At 40.2% G+C, this 19,988-nt stretch overlaps 1 protein-coding gene across 1 annotated transcript; it reads right to left on the bottom strand.

Moving 5' to 3' along the window:
- Positions 1 to 5,211: 5,211 nt before the first annotated feature.
- Positions 5,212 to 18,932, bottom strand: LOC100774504 (killer cell lectin-like receptor subfamily I member 1). The gene is made up of 6 exons (XM_035448730.1): positions 18,716 to 18,932; positions 15,562 to 15,654; positions 15,359 to 15,427; positions 6,430 to 6,581; positions 5,797 to 5,900; positions 5,212 to 5,326 (listed from the first exon to the last, which is right to left on the bottom strand). Exons 1-6 carry the CDS (start codon positions 18,930 to 18,932, stop codon positions 5,212 to 5,214), a joined length of 750 nt encoding a protein of 249 aa, XP_035304621.1.
- Between the last annotated feature and the right edge of the window lie 1,056 nt (positions 18,933 to 19,988).

Here is a 19,988-nt window from a genome sequence, read left to right as displayed (position 1 = left end):
TCTGTAGTTGATTTGAAATCTGTAGCGTTAGATAGACCAGGGAAAGAAGTAATCTGAGAAAAAAACTTCTGTGATGTACATTTGAAACTGTTCAGCTCATGGTCCTGCCAGTTGAGGAGTCCCAAGACCAGGGAAAGTGGCACAGAAGCCAACCTTATGAATAGGCAATACCCCAGGAAACTTAAGCTGTTAGTTGGCAGAAGTACTTATCTGGGGACTGTTTGAGAGTTTTGAGAGGAACCAGGACAATTTAGATTGACTATGTTAATAGGGAATTGACTAGGTTAATAGGGAAACAGCTGTTATCTGAATTCAGGGTCTGGTTGTGTAGGGAAGAGTACAATTTGAGAGGCTTTGACAGAGGGATAATCTGTAGCAGATGTTGGGGATTGGCTTGAAAGGTTGTGAGACCTTGGCACAAAAGACCAAAAGGATGTCTTTTGACTGCCAAAAGAGAGTTCTGATGGCTAGGGACAAGTGGTCTTGAGAGGGTAGTTGAGCCTTGGTGACTGCAGCATTACCTGTGAGAGGAACTGTGATAGGCAAGCGGGGAGGACATTGAAGAAAGGAACCAAGAAAGCAGTGGGAGACATTGAAGGAGGTATCAGTGAAGTTGAGAGAACGTGCTGGGTTGACCTGAGCAAGTGCTTGGTCATTAGTGTGTGTGTGTGTGTGTGTGTGTGTGTGTGTGTGTGTGTGTGTGTGTGTGTGTGTGTATCAGAGAGGAGATATCTTGGATTAAACTGTGTTTTGTAATTGGGAGTATAGGATTTGTTTAAAGTTTGTGATGCCTGAGGATGTTTGGACAGTTAATGCATTTAAGGAGGTCAGTTGGTGGTGGAGTTTGACAATTATAACAGCAGAAGAAAAGTAGGAGTATAAGAAGAGAGATGGGATTTGTGAGGAAAGGTGATCTGAGAGAGTAGGAACTGGAGGTGAGGATTAATATTGATGAGGAGGGTTCAGTCTTATGTGGCCACCTGAGAGGAAAGAGCTGTCATCCACATAAAAAATGTAGTGAGAAATAGATAAAGAATTCCCTTTTGTATGTGAGATTGTATAGGAGGTCTTTGAGAGTTTGGGACAGGATTGTAGAGGATCTGGGGAATGTTGAGACAAAGGGATAAGTGTGGTAATATTGAAGAGAGGACAGGGAAGAAATGTGAGAGATGAATTTTTGATAGCAGAAGTTTGGATGGATGGAATCTGAGATGGTGGCAAACATTGGAGTGGGAATAGATTGTGAGAGCTAATCAATAGATTCTGAGCCAAGCCAAGGACATAGAAACTGATCTGTCTGGCCTTGGTGAATCCAGGTGCATGGAGGTATAGGGAGATTGGCAAATGAAGGAGATTATTGGGAAGATAACAGAGGAGAAAGAGGGGGCAAGTTCGGCATCAGGGACAGAGCAGCAGGTGGTGGGCCCAGAGTGCCTGGCAGTCAGTACTCCCGTGGCTTGGAGTACAGAGGATTAAATAAAACATGAATGGCACAAAGGCTTACCACAGAGTTTAGAAGAGTTTAGAGAATGTAGGAGTCACACAGAGGGCTTTCAACAGACAGAAGAAATAGCAGAGACCAAAAGGATGTCTTTATATTTTCCTGTGAGGTCTCAAGAGTTATAAATATCCTGAATAGTGCTAGATTCTAGAGAGCTGTTTAGGAGGGTGGTGGTCATTCAGATTGGTTATCTAGTGGATACAGAGGGCAAGCCTGGGACAAGAGAAAGGGAGAAAAGGTATTTGTTCTTGAGTTATAAAAGGTGCCTCTGGATAGAGGCAGATAGACATGGCACATATGCAAACAGAAGTTTATAATGGTGAAGTGGAAATCTTGTGTTAGGATGAGGTTTTAAATTTTAATTTGGCATGTTAATTAGGTGATCAAAGGTGGGGGCTTTTGATTCTTGGACTTTGGTTGTTAGCCTCAAGAAGAGGAAATGGTCAATTAAGGGACTAGATCCTTGGTGGCTAACTTTAGGAATCTAATCTAATGATTTTTAGCAAGGCAGAGGGAATGGGGGGAAGGGGAAGGCCTGGCTGAGCCAAATGCTTGAGTGGGCTGGTGTTCCTTCACATGGCAATGTCCAGAAGACAGATTCACAACAGTCCTTCCTTCCAATCATGGGCTCTCATGTACATCTGCCACGTTCCTTTACTTCAAAGCACTGAGTGTCTCGTACAACAAACCAGAGATCTGAATAGGCTTTTAATTTATTGCTTTCTGATATAAAATATTTATATCATTGTTCTATTGATTATGGAAAATTTCTTTGTCTGTATTCCATATATAGTCACCATCTTTATCACCATCATCGTCATTACTCCATACACAGTCATCATCATCATCATCATCATCATCATCATCATCATCATAATCTTTGCCATCATCACCATTATTCCATGTATAGTCATTATCATCATCATCTTTGTCATAATCATTATTTTATGTGTATAGGCCTTTGAATTTGTGTATACCATATGTGTTCCTGGGGCCCTCTGAAACCAGAGAGAGTATTGGATCCTCTTGAACTGTACTTATAGACAGTTGTGAGCTTCCATGTGTGTTCTGGGAACTGAAACCTAGTCCTTTGGAAGAGTAGTCAATGCTCCCAAGCAGTAAGCTATTTCTCCAGCCCTACATTCATCATCTCTAAGTATCAGTTGTGGGACAATGGTGCTCATAGCTTTGGCTTTCCTTTCTAAAATTCTTCTTCCTGTTTTCACAGCTTATTGTATTTTAATGCAAGAAATAATTTTTCAGAACTCCAGGTGGAGACCTGTTAGCCATTATTTCTTCATAGACTTGAAAAATTATAATTTTATATTTTAATTATAGAACTTTTAGCCCAAGAACTTTCTTTTGTTTTCCCTTTTTGGTTTTGTTGTCTCATCATCACCAGGTCACATTTTAAATGGCTGAAAGTGCAGTGTTAGCTGCTCTCTGGAAAAGGTCATATCTTACAACTGTGGCCAGACTCTGAGTTTCTTTTTTATCAGTTGATTCATTATTTTATATCATAATAACTCATACAAGAAAGATATAGAAAACCATGGTGATTAAGCCAAGTAATAAAAATATGAGTCCTTTATTAGCTGACCACAAGAAACAGTCAACATCTCCTGAAGCTGAAGCTCAGGGATAAAGCTTTTTTAAAGGAAAAAAAAGAATACCATAATTTACATCAATGTTAGATGAGGGTCAGAGTATCCTTGAAATGTTCATTTCTACAAGAGTACAGTAAATACGTTAGACACGGGATGACAGTTAATTTCGCATCATACCTTCTTCAGTTATTTTAACTAAGGTTACCTTTGTGTAAACATTAATTATTTTGGTTAATACATCCAGGCAATGGGAATCTCAGTTGTTTTTCTAGGGTGGATGTTGTTGGTGTGGAGACAGACAAGAACTGTCTCAGCAAACACAAAATGGAGTCAGGACCATATTGTGCTGCGTTAGTCACTTTAATGTATCTGTGAATTCATATGTGAGTATGTATGTGTATCATGTGAGTGCAGGAAGCCAGGAGATGAGAAGAGGGTGTCTGATCCAGTGGGTCTAGAGTTACAGACTAATATGAGATGGCATGTTGCTGCAGAGAATTGAACTTGTGGTCTCTGAAGGAGCAGTAAGTACTCTTAACCTCTGGGCCATCAATCTAGCTCCAGATCCTAAGCTTCTTAATTTTTCAACCTGAGTAGCATTTGTTATTTTTATTGTTTTTTCTTTAAATCTGTTCTTGCTGTCTCATGCAGAATCATCAATATATCTCCCGAACAATCTCAAAAGGTGTGTGCTGCTTAGGGATCTCACAGTGGATGAGGTGGGCGGCATCTTTGGTCTACCTACTACACTGAGACTTGAAAATAGTTTGAGCCCTGGGAATACAGACTAGGCTGAACAACATAGTGTAAGCATACTCCCAAAACAAGTAGCAACATACCTCACTGGGAAGAAGCACATGTCATGTAAGCAAAGGGACCTGAGTTTGATCCCTGGAATCCACATAAAAGGGGAAGGAAAAGTACCAGTTCCACTAAGTTGTCCATGGACCTTCACAAGTGCACTGTGGCACCTCCTGCTACTTATATAGGAATAATACATACATAAGTTTTTAAAAATCCATGCAACTGAAATGGGAACCTTTTATCACTTTGAGCCTCTTGGATTTTGCAAAGGTACTGAATATATATGGTATTTGCTATTTATTTTATTCATAACTATATAAATTGTGCTAGAGAGGTGATTACCCTCAAGATAAATTATACTCACTCTCAATACAATATATAAAGTAGATCTCTAGAAATCTCCCTACTGCCAGATCTCTTCGAACCTATAATGGCTTCTTCTATTATAGTATCACTCATCCTGTTCTCATCTATTCTTCCATTGGCAATCTGAACAATAGTGGAGAGGCTACCCTGAGTGTCCTTCCCTTATAATGAGATTGATGACTACTTTTTGTGCCATCCTAGAGCCTTCATCCAGTGGCTGATGGAAGCAGAAGCAGACACCCACAGCTGAACACTGAACTGCACTTTGGAACCCAGTTGCAGAGAGGGAGGAGTGATGAGCAAAGAGGTCAAGACCGGGCTGGTGAAACCCACTAACACAGCTCTCCTGAACAAGGGGAGCACATGGACCCCAGACTGATGGCTGGGAGTCCAGCATGGGGCTGATCCAGACTCCTGAATGTGGATGTCAGTGAGGAGGCCTCAGCACTCTATGGGGCCTCTGGCAGTAGATCAGTATTTATCCCTGGCATACAAAAGGACTTTGGGAGCCCATCCCACATGGAGGGATGCTCTCTCAGTCTGGACAAATAGGGGAGGGCCTAGGCCCTGCCCAGGATGATTTGACAGACATAGGGGATCCCCCATGGAGGGCCTTACCCTCCCTGGGGAGAAGAGGGAGAATGGGGTGGGGGGGTTGTTGGGGACAGTGGAGGAAGGGAGGGAGAGGTAGCAGGGATTGACATATGAAGCAGGCTTGTTTCTAATTTGAACTAATAAAAATGATAAAAATAATAAAGTAAAAAAAATAATCAACATTTTCTCAGTTCGGTAAAAAAAAATGTTCAAAATTTGAAAGTCATCACTTATTAGACTTTTAGCTAAACTCAAGTGTAAAAATCATAGATTACCAACAAGTACCAGACATATTTTATTATTTATGGTCTAATAAAAACTGTGCTAGTGAAATAGGTGTCATGATATATTAAACTCACAGGTGTATGCTTTCTTACATGAGCAGTCACCAGGATAAAATCGATTTCCACTGAGATAAGGACAACTATGATTCTTCTTCCCTGAATCATGAATTCTGTATAAAAACAATTACAAAATCAGAAATCAAGAAGTGGTCCCTGCAGATAACATTTTTTTTTTATTTCAAAGTTAGAATCATCTAAAGCAAGCATAGGCCAAAGAGAAAAAACAGAGAGTCATGGGGATGCAAAACAGTGAGCTCAAATGAAAACACCAAGCACAAGCCAATCCTACAGTGTCTAAGAAAGCAGGATTCTGATTCAAATAACATAGAATTGGTACAAAGCTTTAGAGTTACAAACTTCCTAAAACGATGTATAAATGTCTCTATGGAGTGAGCAGAATAAAACACAAATGTTCCAAAGGTGAGATTACTTGGGGAGAACATGTTTCCTCTGTTACTTCTCACAGAGTGCTCCTTCCTGTCTTCTGAATGCCCCTCTGTGCCACACACAGACAGGACACACGTGTGTAACAATCTCACTACCCTCAGCAAAGCCCACTTCATCCAAATATTATACTTACAGAATTTGCTCTATTTCAGTGCCATTTTCCCACAACCAGGACCCATCAGTTTCATCTGTTCTGAGAAGAATCCATCCATGAATGTCAAAGAATAGCAAGTTTTCCTGTTGAGTACAGAAAATTACAACCCAAACTAAGTCTAAAATTCTAGTACTTTTTCTTTTCTTGTTGAATTTTGTTTAATTTATGAATATTTAAAAAATTGAGACAGGGTTTCACCTCCTAATCCAAGGTAGCCTGGAAACTCACTGTATAAACCAAATGACCTCAAACTCTGGTGGTCCTCCTGTGTCAGCTACTCAAGTGCTGCGGTTATAGGGATGAGTTAATAAGCTGGGTTCTCTGCTCCTTCTTTACTAAATAGCAGCTGTGAGTCTCCCAAGGGCTTGCACAGTAAGCCATTTAGAATATGCCAGTGGAAGCTCATTTACTCCTTTGGTTTGCTTGTAGCATTAAACACTGAAATGCTTCAGAATCATCCCTATTTTCTCACTAGGGACAGTAAGTAGTAAGTCATAAGCAGCTGTCACACGCCTTCCAGAACATTCAGTTTGCTAGACCATGGTCTTCATGACCAATGCCCCCAGTGCAAACAGTTACAAAGAAACAGGAAAGCAGGAGTGTGTGACCTACCAGCTCTGCTTTGGAGTCTATCTTCACCAGTTGAGACTTCAGTTCCTTACAAAAAGACTGACTATCTCCCCAGGTTTTGAGTACACGAAAAACATGATAGAAATTGTTTCCAAAAGCAATCCAGTCTTGTGAACAAAGATCACAGGTGCTGTCTAGGAAATGCACATGTGTGAAATGGGTGAGCGGCATTAGCATAGCCATTATTAATACAACTACCAGGCTTTCGTTAGACTCAAGAATACTATATAGAGAGTAAAATTTCATTAATATCTTTGGTGGTGCTGCAGCTTGATCAAAGCCCCAGCCCAGTCCTAAACTCTGTTAAAAAAGGATGAGTAATATTTACACAATCCTTATCAGAAAACAATGATGACAAGTTTTTGTTTTAAATTTTTACTTAAAATTCAATGTAAATTGATTCCTGCAAGGAAAACAAGTTTCAATATCATTTTTGACACGATGATATATAAATACATAAATGTTAAGTGACATATAATTATGTGATTAGGAAAAGCAGTAAATTAAATGGTTCTCAATCTGCAGTTGCTTTTATGAAGAACAACTCTGAATATACAAAATTAAAACACATTGGTAGGTTTAAACTGGTATTCTTAGTATTTAAGATATGTACTTTTCATTTATTATTCCTGCAGCATTTATAGTCATCCAAAGTTCAGTTAGTTACATATCTCCTCAGAAAAATAAGAAAAATTTTCTCTCTCATGTCATATGGTTATTTGTATTTGCAGCATGTATTTATGAAACATAAATTATTTTTTATTGTGTTAATTAATTGAAATATCATTGTTCCTACTAAAAAATACTTTATAGGTAATATATGTGAAGGAAAGTATATAAAAGCTGATAAAGCTTCCAGGTAAGACACCAGGCATCACCCACCACCCACTAACACTCCTTACAGCCTGTGTCACAGCCCATATTGTGAGCTCCATATTCTGGCCACAACTTCAGCAGAAGACTTCTGCTTTACCTGAGGTCAGGCAAGTTCTATGGACTCAAGGCAAATTACTGCCCATAGCCAGTTAACACTCCATAAAGCTGGCCCAACAGCCCCCAAGTGCACCTCTCTCCTGAGCTCCATATTACAGCCCACAACTGCAGCAGAAAACTTATGATTCATGGGAGGCAACACCATACTGGAATCCCTGAGACCAGACATGAACCCAGAACCTCAGAGGCCACACAGGTCCTTGGAACCTCAGAGGCAACATTGGTACCCCAATTTCCAGAGATCTTGTGGGCTGCAAAAACCCAGGTGGAGACACCCAACTGGACCTAAAGACTTGCTAGTCACTAGAACGCCTATCCAGAAGACCAGAGGGAAACAGACACCAAGGAACAAAACACCCATCCATCATAGACAAACTCAGGAATCAACCCCTAGACCTATAATCATTCCAAACCAAGATGACTAAATGCCAGTGTAAGAACACAATCCACAACAGAAAAGGCAATATGGTAACACAAGAGCCCAGCATCCTATGACAGCAAGACTTGAACATTCTGATGCAGCTGAAACACTAGAAAATGACCTTAAAATCAACTTTATAAAGATGATTTTGGTCCTTAAATCAGAAACGAATTCAATGTCCACAACTCTGGAGGCCATCAGAGAAATGCAACTCAAAACAACTCTGAGGTACCACCTCATACCTGTCAGAACGGCTAAAATCAAAAATACCAATGACAATCTATGGTGGAGAGGATGTGGGGAAAAAGGAACACTCCTCCATTGCTGGTGGGAGTGTGAACTTGTAAGACCACTCTGGAAATCAGTATGGCGGTTGCTCAGAAAAATGGGAATCAGTCTACCTCAAGATCCAGCCATTCCTCTCTTGGGTATATACCCAAATAGTGCATGTTCATACAACAAGAACATATGTTCAACCATGTTCATAGCAGCATTGTTTGTAATAGCCAGAAACTGGAAGCAAGCTAGATGCCCCTCAACTGAAGAATACATTGAGAAAATGTGGTACATTTATACAATGGAGTACTACGCAGCAGAAAAAAGCAATGGAATCTTGAAATTCGCAGGCAAATGGATGGAACTAGAAGAAACCATCCTGAGTGAGGTAACCCAGTCACAAAAAGACAAACATGGTATGTACTCACTCATATATGAATTTTAGACATAGAGCAAAGGATTACCAGCCTATAATCCTCTTCACCAAAGAAACTAGGAAACATGAAGGACTGTAAGGGATAAATGGTCCCTAGGCATGGAAGTGGCATGAACTCCTGAACTAATTGGGAGCATGAGGGTAGGGGGGGAGGGAGCTGCTACAATAAGAGCAAGAGAAGAGGAGTAGAGGAGAGGAAATGTAGGGGCAGAAATATTGAGTTGGGGGAAGAATAGAGGAGAGAGAGCAGGATGAGAGATACCATATCAGAGGGAGCCACTATAGGTCCGAGAAGAGATCTGGAACCAGGGAGATCTCCAGAGACCTACAAGGATGACACGATCTGACAATCCAGGCAATGGTGGAGAGGATAACCTAAAAGCCCTTCCCCTAAAATGAGATTGATGACTTCTCTTTATGCCATCCTAGAGCCCTCATCCAGTGGCTGATGGAAGGCAGAGACAGACATCCACAGATATACACTGAGCTGAAATTGGGAATTTAGTTGAAGAGAGGGAGGAATGAAGATTGAAGGGGTCTGTACCAGGTTGGAGAAACCCACAGGAACAGTTGGCCTGAACAAGGGAGACCACATCGACCCCAGATGCTGTCGGGGAGGCCAGTACAAGACTGATCCAGACCCCTGAACATGGATGTCAATAAGGAGGCCTCTGCACTCCAGGGAGCCTCTGGTGGTGGATTAGTATTTTTCCCTGGTGCAAGAAGGGACTTTGAGAGCCCATCCCACGTGAAGGGTTACACTCTGGCCCTGGACACATGGGGAAGGGCCCAGGACCAGCACAGGAAGATTTGGTGGACTTTGCAGAGCCCCCGTTGAGGGCCCTACCCTGCCTGGGGAGTGGTGGGTGGATGGGGTGGGGGTAGGCTGGGGGTGGGGGAGGAGGGATGGGGGTGAGGGGAGGGAGAGGGAGAAGGGACTTACATGTGAAACAAGCTTGTTCCCTAACTAGAACTAATAAATAAATTTAAAAAAATCAGAAATGAAATAAAAAAATCCCTTTAAAAATCAGGAAAGAATTTAAAAATTGAGAAAAATAAATAAATTTTTAAAAGAATATCAAGAAAGCCATGAAAAATAAAAAAGCAAGTAGAGGAAACTGTTCAAGACTCAAAAAAGAAAATAAAAGCAACAAAAAGAAAAACAAAACCACAAGTAGAGGGAATTCTGGAAATGAAAAATCTGGGTCACTGAATAAGAACTACAGATGCAAGCACCAACAATAGATCATAAGAAATGGAAGTGATAATCTCAAGCAGTAAAGACAGGATAAAAGGCAGATCTCTGTGAGTTTGAGACCAGTCTGGTCTACAAGAGCTGACAGCCTCGAAAGCCACAGAGAAACCCTGTTTCGAAAAACAAAAACAAACAAACAAGCAAAAAAGCAATCTGGCGATTCAATGCAATTCCCATCAAAATTCCAACACAATTCTCTACAGATCTGAAGTAACAATACTAAACTTATGGAAAAAGCAAAAACCCAGAATAGCTAAAACAGTCCTGTACAAAAAAATATTCTAGAGGTATCACCAACCTTGATTCAACTCTACTACAGAGCAACAATAATAAAAAGCACATGGTATCAACACAAAAACAGACAGGTTGATCAGTGGAACCAAGTCAAAGACCCAGACATAAATCCACATATCTATGAACACCTGATTTTTGATAAAGAAGTGATAAATATACACTTGAAAACAAGAAATCATCTTCAACAAATGGTGCTGACCTAACTCAAACACCTTTGAAGGCATGAGTGTAATGATTTCACTAGACCAAAGATAAATGATAAACAGGTGTTTTTGGTGAACAATTAAACAGATAAATATAAAGAACCACCGGAGCACTTTTCTGCTCTTCCTGTCAGATTGGCTGACCCAAGATAAAGACCTCACGAAAAGAAGCCATGCCTCAAACTTCCCTCTTTCTGCTTCTGTCTGTCTGAATCAATGCCCAAAGGGGTGTGGCTACCATTATAGGTTCACTGGCAAGACCACTACACACCTTGGCACAGGAGAAAAATCCCTGAGTAGATCAGGAATAGCATATGATGTAAGACTGTAAATTAATAAATATAACTTCATGAAATGGGAAAAGTTTCTGTAAGGCAAAAGACACTATCAATAGAACAAAAATGGCACCCAAAAGAATGAGAAAAGATCTTCACCAAATCCACATCTGACAGAAGGCTGATTTCCAAAATATATAAAGACCTCAAGAAACTTAATTACCAACCAAAAGCAGCTTGGGGGACAAAGAGTTTATTTGGCTTATAGATGGCAGGTCATTATCAAGGAAGCCAGGGCAGAAGCTCAAGTCAGGACCTTGGAGGCAGGAGCTGAAGCTGAGACCATGGAGGAAATTCCTTGCCAGCTTGCTTCCAGACACACAGGCAGCTAAGCATCCTGGCTCATCTACCTAAGGAAAGTGCCACTTTAGAGACACTGGTCCCACCCACACCATTTAGCAATTAAAAAAACGCCTCACAGACAGGCCCACAGGCCAATCTAAAGGAGGCAGTTCCTCAGTTGGGATTCCCTCTTTCCAGGTCTATCTGTGCTTGTTTCAAGTTGACAAAACTGAACCAGTACCTCTGTCTGTCCTTGCTTCCCTCCACTGACTTGGAAGCTTGTCTCTCCACACTGAAGTTTTTTTTTTTTTTCTTTTAAGGTTCTCATTGCCTTAGGCTCAATTACTTCAAAGAGTGAGTCCAAGAATAACTTTATATTTTGTCATTTTCAAAACAACTGAGACCAGAGAGGCTGAGTTTCATTTGAAAATACAGATATACCTGAGCTAGGGTTAGGTCAGTAGCAGGTCTGGCTCCCAGCTCCTCCCAGCATCCTCTGCTCTCTTTGGCTAGGGAAGATTGGCTTCTGTCTATTAATGTCCAGGTTCCCTATGCAAAGGAATCATAGCAAAGGAATAAGAAGTAACAGGAAAAACAAAAAGAAGAGAATAAAGGGAGAAGAATGTGGAAAACTGAGAAGGAAAGCAGCATGGAACTGCCTAACAGTTGGTGACTTTGAGACCAACTCAATGGGAGGGAATTCACGCCCATAAGCTAGCCAGCTACCTTTGCCTGGAGTGGTTATAGACCTGAGAGGAGAACCTGCTCCTGCCATGTTCGAGCTGTATTCTAAATGCTTATCCTGCCACCCACAGATTAGCATAGCTCTCGCTCCTCATCAAATACGTTTCTTCTTTCAGTAGATGGAGATTGTTACAGAGTTCCACAACTGATCAAAATGCAGAGAACAATTGATTGTGAGGTGCCCAACCCCAACTGATATGTCTACATTGTAACCTAAGGCCCAGGGAAATTTTCAGAAGAGGAGCCATAAAGATTGTAAGAGCCAGACAATCAGGACATCTGGTATAAGGTACTGTCTATTAGCCATACCATAGAAGCTGTACCCATGCCCATAAAATCTCGGAATTATGGCCATCTACACAAGACCCACATAATGACAACACCAATTAACATGTCAGTGTGGATGAGTGAAATTGCATAAGGCTCCACCTCCACATGAAACACTATAGGTAATAAATGGCTGCTGAAAGAATCAGCCTTCACCAAGGATGAACCTCCTGAACTCATTCAAACTCAAACGATCAGCTTTAAACTCATATACATAGGAATAGCACTAAATAGACCCAGTAGCTTGTATATATACATGTAGCAGTAATAATTAAAGAAGAAAAGTGAAATTGAGGAACCTTGGGGGCATTGATAAGCTGATGGAGGGAAACGGATGAGTGAAAATGATGTAAATACAGAGCTCAGGTATGGAATTCTCAAAAAATAAAATATGTAAGTAAAAAGGACATTCAAATAAAAAAATCCACTTAAATGTAGAATCTGACAAACAGGATTATTCAGTATTTGGAACATTTGGAGAAGACAGAGATATAAAATGCTGTAGAGGACAAGCTTCAGGCCTGAGACATAACCAAAGCATGGAGTACATGCTCAGAGATGTTTTTGTCCATATTCCTATCCCCTCTACCCTGTCATTGCCTAAACCTTTAAGAAAAAGAGTTTGATTCTTTGGGGTGCTGAGATCCAGCCAGTGTAAGACCTCAGGGTGCTGGAGAAGTGAAGTACAAGCCTTAAGGGTACAAAAAGGTTACAGCATGGCTACCTAAGTGTCCTCTGATAACTGCTGTGCTCTGAAGAACTGTGTTCTAGAACAGCAACATACAGGTATATATTCCATCAAACAAAAATAATCTCTGTATTCCATCAAACAAAAAAAAAACCCTTCTACTTTCTAGATGGTGCATTTACTAGAAAGTAACCCATGGTAGCTGATGGTCATGGGATGAGGATATTGCTCACAACAAAACAGTTGCCTGTGTAGCATACAACAATAGACATCAAGAACACAATAACTTTTGGTACAGTATTTGGGAAAGAAGGTTACTGTATTTTGTAATGAGGATCAACTATGAGAATACAGAAGAGGAAAATACTCATGCAAGGTAAATAACACAGTAAAAGGGCATCAGAAATCTATAGTGGGTAAGTGCAGTGGCTCCTGATTTGAGCTGAAGACCAAAGACTTTCAGGAGAATGGTCATTATGTCACCATGGTCCAACGAGACAAAGTGGAAGAGGAGAATGATAAGCCACATCCATTGTGTCCATGCTGATCATGACAAGAAAAGACCTCAAACTATCTAAAATGAAAGGCTTAACAAATGGTGGGGAGAACACAGGATGTGGAAACATAAAAGTGTTGAGGAAAACTTATAGGTAGGAATAGTTGAAACTTCTCAGGAGCAAGAACAAATGATAAGGAAAAGAAAGAGCTCATTATTTTAAATTATTTCATTGTATGTTACTTTTAACAGCTGTTTTTGAAGAGTTTAGCAAACTTTTGTAGCTGTTTCCAAGTTGGAGTTGGAACTGTCTCTTGCTTCCAGGCGCTCACATTCTTCTGAGTATAAGCTGCCTAAGGCCTCCTCAACACCTTAGGCAAACATGGTTCAACACTGCCTATTTCTGTTGCCTTCCTAAACAATACATACATAGAAGTTTTGCAGGGGCTGATCTTCATCACCTCATTTGTTCCATTCAGTAAGGTTTTCAGCATATTCACTTTGTAGAAGCAATTTATTTATTGTTGATTTATATCCCATGGCATGATGAAACAATACCTTGTCTTAATCATAATTACTATCGCTGTGATGAAATACTCAGACCACAACAACATGGAAAGAAAAGGGTTTATTTGGCTTAGACTTTCACATCACTTTTCCCTATGAAAGAAAGTCAGGACAGGAACTCAAGCAGGGCAAGTACCTGGAGGCAGGAGCTGATACAGATGTAATGGAGAGGTATTGCTTACTGACCTGCTAGTTTTTCATTGTAGTTTGCATAAGAGGGATTACTAATAACCACAAGGCACTGTCAATATTAACCTTTGCCAGTGCCATTAATCTAAAACTCTTCAATTTAGACCCCAGCAGAAAGGGCAGAAAGCAGCCACATTCTTTGCACAAATACCATAAGAATGGTCCCTAGCCCACTTACTAATATTCTTCCCCTCTGAGACTTCTTGTTACTTGGCCTCCACTGTTCACTCAGCACCACTGCCCATATTCTGACTAGTATGTCCCATTAAGCCTTGCTTAAGGCATTCAGCTGCTTTCCTAATCCAAATTCCCAAAGTCCACATTCTCCTAACCAGAAACATGATCAGGCCTATCATAGTATTATACCACTATCTTGTACCACTTCTGTCTTAGGGTTCTCTAGAGGAGCAGAACAGATAGAATAACTATGTTTATATGGATAATTTACTAGAATGACTTACAGGCTATGGTCCATTTTTCTTTCTGACTAACTGCCTTCCAACAGAAATTCTAAGAATCCAGTAAAACAGTCTACAAGGCTGGATAACTCAGCTGATCTTCGGTATGCATAGGAATACAGAAGTAGTAGGCTCTATTGTCAGTGAAGGGATGGACTTTCCAGCAAGAGGGCAAGACAAAAGCAAAAGTTTCCTCCTTTCATGCCCTTTGTAAGTGCTGACACCAAAAGTTGTGCCATATCTGGAGTAAAGTTATTTCTTCCCATTTCAAATGATTTAATTAAGAAAACTCTATTAGACTAAACACATACCTAGCTCTTTGTATTTTAGTTAATCCCAAATGTAGTCAAGTTGACAATCAAGTATAGCCAACATACTTGTCAACCATCAACTTGGTGACAGCTGTTTTGAGTGCTTACTGAGATATTATGATAAAATGCTTAGAAATTTTTGGATCCATTCATTTGAGGAGGTGGTTTTCTTTTTCCTTGTTAATAAGTATAATTGGAGAATTCATGAGAATGTGTACCAGGACGGCTTTCTCTACAGGATCATCAGTCTTTGTACTAGGAATAAACATGCATTGGTATATATTTCCTAGGATAACTTTCTATTTCATTGATTTTTATCTTCAAGCAACAGAAACATGAGCAGTTGATATTTAGTGTTCAACATATTTAAATTTCATGTTTCTTCTAATAAGAATTTTTAAAATACCACATATACTTGTAGCCTTTGTGGATTTTGTTTTTCAGCTTCTCCTTTCTTAGTTTTAAGCCATGTGAGTTCTTCCTTAGTAAGAGGCTGAATGAACAACACTGCATCTGCCTCTCCTGATTGATCAACATTTGTGGAAATAAGAAGATCATTTGGCCCAGTAATGAAAAGCCCTGGAAGTGAACCCTACAGAGCTAATACTTATCAACATCTTTAGAGTTAATACTTACTATCCTCCTTAGGACACAGGCGATCATGAAGCAAGCATTTTCTGCTTTGTTCTTCTTGTCTAGAAAATACTAGGATAAAATTTGAGGCAGTAAACATTAGTGTTTAGGATATGTTCACTTGGATGCTGTGAAATATAGTCTCCAAAGGGAGTCAATCTCTCATATTGCTGCCGCAACAATGAATTAATCCCATAATTGCTTACATTTTGGAAGTAAGATTCCAATGGTTGTCATCAGCACCACACACAAGGCTCCAAGGATGCCTGTTACCATTCTCCACACTGTTGTTTTGGGGCCTGAAAAGAAAGAGAAGCAGTGACAATGAATGAGTTTCTAACTTTCAGGAAGATAGTGAAGAACCAGCCTGCCTCCATTTTAGGATTAAAAGCCATTTATAGTAAAGACAAACTAGGTTCGTTCCTGTTTATGACTAACCCTGTTTCTCAAAGATTGGGCTATGCTCCACCTATAAAGGGTCAGTACTGCCTTTTTCATGATTGGCATTCATATTTTGGTTTCAAAATTTTGTTTATAACCATCTTGCAACCCTATCTTTGTTTCAACAGGTTATATGATCTATCTTATGACTACCTGTTCTTATGACTCCCTTGTTATGTCCATCCTGCAAGCAAGGGACTAACATGTATGCATATGCTCTGTTCCTGTGACCCCACCTACTTTGCCTGCCAAATCTACCAGTTGGGAAGCCCCTACTCCTATAAAAAATACTAACAACTTGTTTTCCTCACATCCAATGTAGACCTCTCGAACCCTATCTTAGGGGGAGGCAGCCCATGTAAATTAATTAATTTGGTCATGATGATTTGGATTGGTGGTCATTCTCCTCTGATCTTTGGGGTCATTAGTCCCTTAACTCCAGTTTCTTTGAGAACATCTTCTCCTTAAGTACCACGAGACACTCATATACCATGTTTCATCTGGCTTTTATTGGGCAAATCATCTGTGATGAATGTCTTTCTAAATGAGGGAACAGTTAATGATGACTAATCACTTAAACAAAGAAAAGCACTTTCAGTGCAAGCCTGGTAACATGAGCTCCATCGTTGGTGCCCATGGGAAAAGGCTTGTAGTGTTCATTTGCTTCTGTCTCTGTTAGCCCAGCGGATGGAGACAGAAGAATAGGCAATTGGATGCTCACAGGCCAGCCAGGTTGGGGTAGGAACCAGAAGCTAAAAAAAGAGCCTGCTTCAAATTTCAAAACAAGGTGGTAGCAGAGAAAAAGCTCCTCATCCCCTCTGTCTTTATCTATCTGTCTGTCTGTCTGTCTGTCTATCTCTACACCCTCACACATCTATAAAGAAAGAAAGAAAAGACAGAAGGTTATTTTTTTTAAATTACATTTCACTTCATAATTTCACTTCTGTTATCTGGTTAAATATAACATTCTAAATTTACCTCCAAAATATTATAAAAATATTTCTCTATAATCTGTTATTCCTGTGACACTAACATATGACACTTCTTTCAGTCTGGTGGCTATTTTTCCAGAGCAGACTCAATGGGATGGAATTAGACTGCACTGGTTAAAGGTGACATCAGTATCTATTTTCACAGGAGCAAGGAATGAAGCCAATCATGTTTGCTCACACCTGTATTTATACCCTTTCCGGAGCCTAAAGCAGGAGGGATGCTTTGTGTTCAAGCCTATCCGGGATACAGAATAGAGCCTTGTATTATAAAAATGCGGGAAGGGAGAAATAAAATGAATTTTTAAATTTTAAATCTATTAATTTATTTTACATCTTCATCACAGTTTCTCCTCCCCCGTTTCCTCTCAGTCCCTCCTCCAATCTCCTGCTCTGCCTCCCCCATTCAGACCTCCTTTTCTGTTCAGAAAAGGGCAGGATTCATATAGGTATCAACAAATCATGGCATATGAAGTTGCAATATGACTAAGTACCTCTCCTTGTGTTAAGGGCAGGGCAAGGTGACACAGTATGAGGAATAGGGTTCCAAAAGCTAGAAAAAGACAGACAGCCCCTGCTCCCATTGTGAGGAATTCCACAAGAAGACCAAGCTACACAACTGTCCTATATGTGCAGAGGACCTATTCAGTCCCATGCAGGCTCCCTGGGAGTCTGTTCAGATTCTGTGAGCTCCTACAATCCGAGGTCAGTTGATTCTGTTGGTTTTCTTGTGATGCACTTGACCCCTGTGACTCCTTTCATTTTTTCCCTCTCTTCAGCAGTATGCCCCAAGCTCTGCCTAATGTTTGACTGTGGGTCGCAGTTTCTGTTTCTATCAGTTGCTGGGTGAAGTTTGTCTGATGATAATTGGAGTAGTCACCAATTTGGCTACAGGAGATGGTCAACTTAGGCTACATATCTGCTATTGCTAGGAGTTTTAGCTTGGGTCATCCATCCTTGTAGATTCCTGGGAGATTTCCTTGTTCCAGGTTTCTACCTGACCCAAAATGCCCCCCATTTATAGTCATTTCTTTCAATCCTCACTCCACTCAGCCTGCCCCCCCAGTCTGGTCACTCATGTTCCCATCCCCACCCGCCCTCAGTCCACCTATGAAATTTCTTCTATGTCCCCTTCCCAGGGAGATCTGAAAAGCCCCCTTGAGCCCTCCTTGTTACTAAGCCTCTCTGGATCTGTGGATTGTAGCATTGTTAGCATTTACTTTATAAAGTAATATCCTCTTTTAAGCAAGAACATACCATGTTTGTCATTCTGGGTCTGGGTTAGCTGACTCAGGATGATTGGAATTTTTAAAAGTAGCACTCAATTATGTTTTTAAAGTGTTGTAACCTGCTGCAGTGATGCTTGAAAGGAACAGATTTAAAGAAAATTTATTCTACTGTAGCAGGAGGGATTACAAAGGTATATAATTAATGCATCATGACTAATTTAGCATGGTTATGTTTCCTTTTCATTCTGTTGCTGTGATAAAATACCCTGAAATATGTTACATTAGATGTGAAAGGGGTCTGTTCACTTTACAATTCAGAGTTATAGTTCACGGAAGTTCCATCAGCGCAGGAGCTTGAAGCAGCTGGTCGCATGCACAGTCAAGAGCAGAGAGACGTGGACACACTCATGCTTGGTGCTTGCCTAGCCTCTTCTGCTATTACACAATCCAGAGCCCCAACCTGGGAATGGTGCCTCCCGCTTGCATGCAGTTTTCCCACATCAGTGAGGGCATCAAGACAATTCACTACAGACGTGCTCACAGGCCAATCAGATATGGACAGTCCCTTAGCTAGACGTTTCCCAGTTGATTCTATGTATTGTCACATTGTCAATTAAAAGTGGTCATTACAGGTACTGAGAGCTGCACTATAAACCCTAGTGTAGAGATCTGTCAGTTGCAGAATGGACACACCACTGTACCTTGTCTTCTTCCTCTGACAACCCGTTTTGGGGGCAGGAGCTGAGGTGTTCTTTGGAATGTCAGTTCTGCATAGTTTAACTGCTCCTCACTTAGCATTACAGGGCTCTGCTTTGCTTTAGGTATTCTTTGCTTCTGTGAAGACTTAGTCCTCTTCACCTCCGTGTAAGTAATGTCCTGCTTGTTTCCTGTGTATTCATGGTGTTTACCGTTAGGCATTTCCTTCTGCTTCATCTCAGTCTTGGCAGCTTTCTGCACTTGTTCCGGAGTATCTCTGCAACAAGGAAATACATGTAGGCTGCCTTGCTGAGACATCTTTGGGTCTTAGCATTCATGTGGGAATATTTGTTTATGAAATTTGTGGGTGAAATGGAGAAAATAAAAGTACAAACCGCTCTCTGAACATAATAATTTTGCTGATTCAGAAGAATGGTTCTATGATCCCTTACAAAGCTCACAGCCACTTTCCCTCTCTGAGCCCAGTTTTAAAGGTTTTGATCTGGGATTTTATACAAAATTCCTTCTCAGCATTCCATATACAGTAGTTAAATTCCAAATAATAATAAAAACTTGCTAAAGTACTACTGTGTTAATGAAAATAGAAACTTAAATCAATGACAACTTAAAATCAGGTGCCTATAAAATATATTTGTGGAATGAAGTATTGTTTGGTGGAGTCTAATTTTATGAGGGAGAAACCAGATTTTTTTTCCCAGAAACTTGATAAATTCTACATTTGGCTATAAGAATGCTAGTATCTTTATTCAAGATCAGTTTCTGTCTAAGAAGTTCACAATTATTTAATACACACACACCATGCTCAGAGGCCCATACATATGGGTCATCAAATTAATAAAACTGAACCTATGTAGCATAAACAAAGAAGGGAAATAAACAGGCATTCACAAAGCCCAATATAAACACAAAATTACAAGTTAGAAATGAACTCATGCAAACTAAAAGAAAAATAGCTACCTATGGGTATTAAGTTATGAAAATTCCTAAAAGTTTCTTGTCAATATATTAATAACTGTTGCCAACTGTTGACTCTCAATTTGAATATTTTAGACTATCTAAATGTTAAATGGGAGTTTAAGTTATGTAGTGCCAGGTTTTGTCATCATTGTCTTTTTATCTAATAAATATAGAGGGAAGCTGAATGAGAATAGAGTGAATATCGTGAAAAGCAATCCTGAGTAAGGAGATGAGTAGGTTACAGTCCCTGAGACACTAGAGTGCTGGGTGAACAAGCGATGCTAACAGTTACTCTTGATG

This window comes from Cricetulus griseus, chromosome 8 (assembly GCF_003668045.3).
Source record: "Cricetulus griseus strain 17A/GY chromosome 8, alternate assembly CriGri-PICRH-1.0, whole genome shotgun sequence".
NCBI classification, from domain to species: Eukaryota; Metazoa; Chordata; class Mammalia; order Rodentia; family Cricetidae; genus Cricetulus; species Cricetulus griseus.
The sequence above is the reverse complement of the archived record's forward strand: the minus strand, read 5'-3'. Positions and strand labels throughout refer to the sequence as shown.